At 39.9% G+C, this 1,458-nt stretch overlaps 2 protein-coding genes across 2 annotated transcripts in view; one reads left to right on the top strand and one right to left on the bottom strand.

The window, feature by feature from the left end:
• TECR (trans-2,3-enoyl-CoA reductase) overlaps positions 1-968 on the bottom strand; it is a 24,346-nt gene extending 23,378 nt beyond the window's left edge. Inside the window, exon 1 of the mRNA XM_031057891.1 lies at positions 954-968. The gene's annotated coding sequence lies outside the window, so the exon portion shown is untranslated. The remainder of the gene's footprint in view (positions 1-953) is intronic.
• Positions 969-1,001: 33 nt separating this feature from the next.
• Positions 1,002-1,458, top strand: part of GCLM (glutamate-cysteine ligase modifier subunit) — an 11,609-nt gene continuing 11,152 nt past the window's right edge. The window contains exons 1-2 of the mRNA XM_031057864.1: positions 1,002-1,011; positions 1,138-1,253. Of these exons, the coding sequence (XP_030913724.1) occupies positions 1,002-1,011; positions 1,138-1,253 (126 nt within the window). The remainder of the gene's footprint in view (positions 1,012-1,137; positions 1,254-1,458) is intronic.

The following is a 1,458-nucleotide window of genomic DNA, read 5'->3' as shown; positions in this document are numbered from 1 at the left end:
TGCCCCGGGCAGCCGCAGCAGTGAGGGACCTAGTTCTGCAGCTCCCGGTGTTCAAAAACTGCAGGAAAAGAACAATATGCACCGGCCGCCGGGAGTGACATTTCATTCAGAAGGGTGATTTATTTTTCTTTGAGAATTACTGCAGGAAATGTTTTTCTTTTTAAAGAGCTCAAGTATATTAATGAGATAACTTGAAAAATGCAACTGATCATGAGCTAGAAGACATTCTTCTTTCTTTTTTTTTTATAGTTTACCTGATGTTTGAGGGGCGATTGGACTGACAACAGAACTCTGCTGAGATCCCTTCTCCTCCTGTGATGTGTTCCTGACACTGCTGAGGATTACATACGTGCCATAAAGCAGTACAGAGCTGACACTGTTTTTCCTCCACCCAGTCTTCATTACGTGAGATCTTTTCTTTAAGAGCTAAGGTAATTAAATACCAACAAAATCTAACAGGCTACAAAGGAACATTGCTTTTTCACTGCCATAAATTTCTATTAGACAGAAAGATTTGTGCTATATACTGTTTGAACACCTTCTGCTATCTCCAAGTTTAACCTTCTTGCACAGATCTATAACCATCAAAGCTACTGAAATATCAAATAATAAACTTCACCAAAAGAAAAGGCCTCTACTGGAAAGCCAGAAAGCTGATCAGAAAGCCCTAACAGGACATTATTCATTATTAGTGTAAATATGGGCAAATACAGAAACATACACTGCTTCAGCAGCTAACCCTGAGACTGGAGAATTAACGTTTGGGCCAGGTTAGACTTTCTGAATTTTTATGCTAAACAACCAGAAACAAAATTATTGCTTCTCCAAATAGGCTGGCATTTCTTTCAGTACATTTAATTTCCACATGCTCTGTAACCATACAGAATCATGAAAACATTTCCCAACATGAATAATTAATCAGATCGCAAATATAAAGAACATTTAAACCTAACCTTCTGTACCAGAAAGCGATCAGGCAGTGCTTCAGGCTGACAGAAGTTATGCAAATTGGTTCCCTCTACTAGCACAATACAGCTTGAAAATCTATTAGAAACACAATTCAATTTCCCAAGCTGACTGCAAAATTAGAATTTGTGGCTCACTGTTCCGTTTAACATGAGTTACAGAAGAAAAAAGCCACCCCCCTCAATTCTCCAGTACAGAAGGATTTTGGACAGAGTGTGGTGTTCCAGAAGTCTGCTCATCTTAAAAAAGAAAATACTCCCAAATCACAATCCTTCAGGATTTACCGGGTGTGTCTTCACTAGAATCAGCTGGTGTAAAACTGGAGTGCTGCCCTGATACTGTTTCATCCAAATGCAAACACAGCCAGAAGGGACAAGCATTTGGATGCTTCTTCTGGGCCTTTTAGCTCTGTGTCTGTCAATGACTACCTGTTACTGGAACGCATCGTGAGCACAATTCAGATGGTTCCTCTCATTTACTGAGCCAGCACAG

The sequence above is a fragment of the Geospiza fortis genome, unplaced genomic scaffold, assembly GCF_000277835.1.
Source record: "Geospiza fortis unplaced genomic scaffold, GeoFor_1.0 scaffold403, whole genome shotgun sequence".
In the NCBI taxonomy this organism is placed as follows: Eukaryota; Metazoa; Chordata; class Aves; order Passeriformes; family Thraupidae; genus Geospiza; species Geospiza fortis.
Note: the sequence above shows the minus strand (reverse complement) of the source record. Positions and strands in the feature narration are given on the sequence as shown.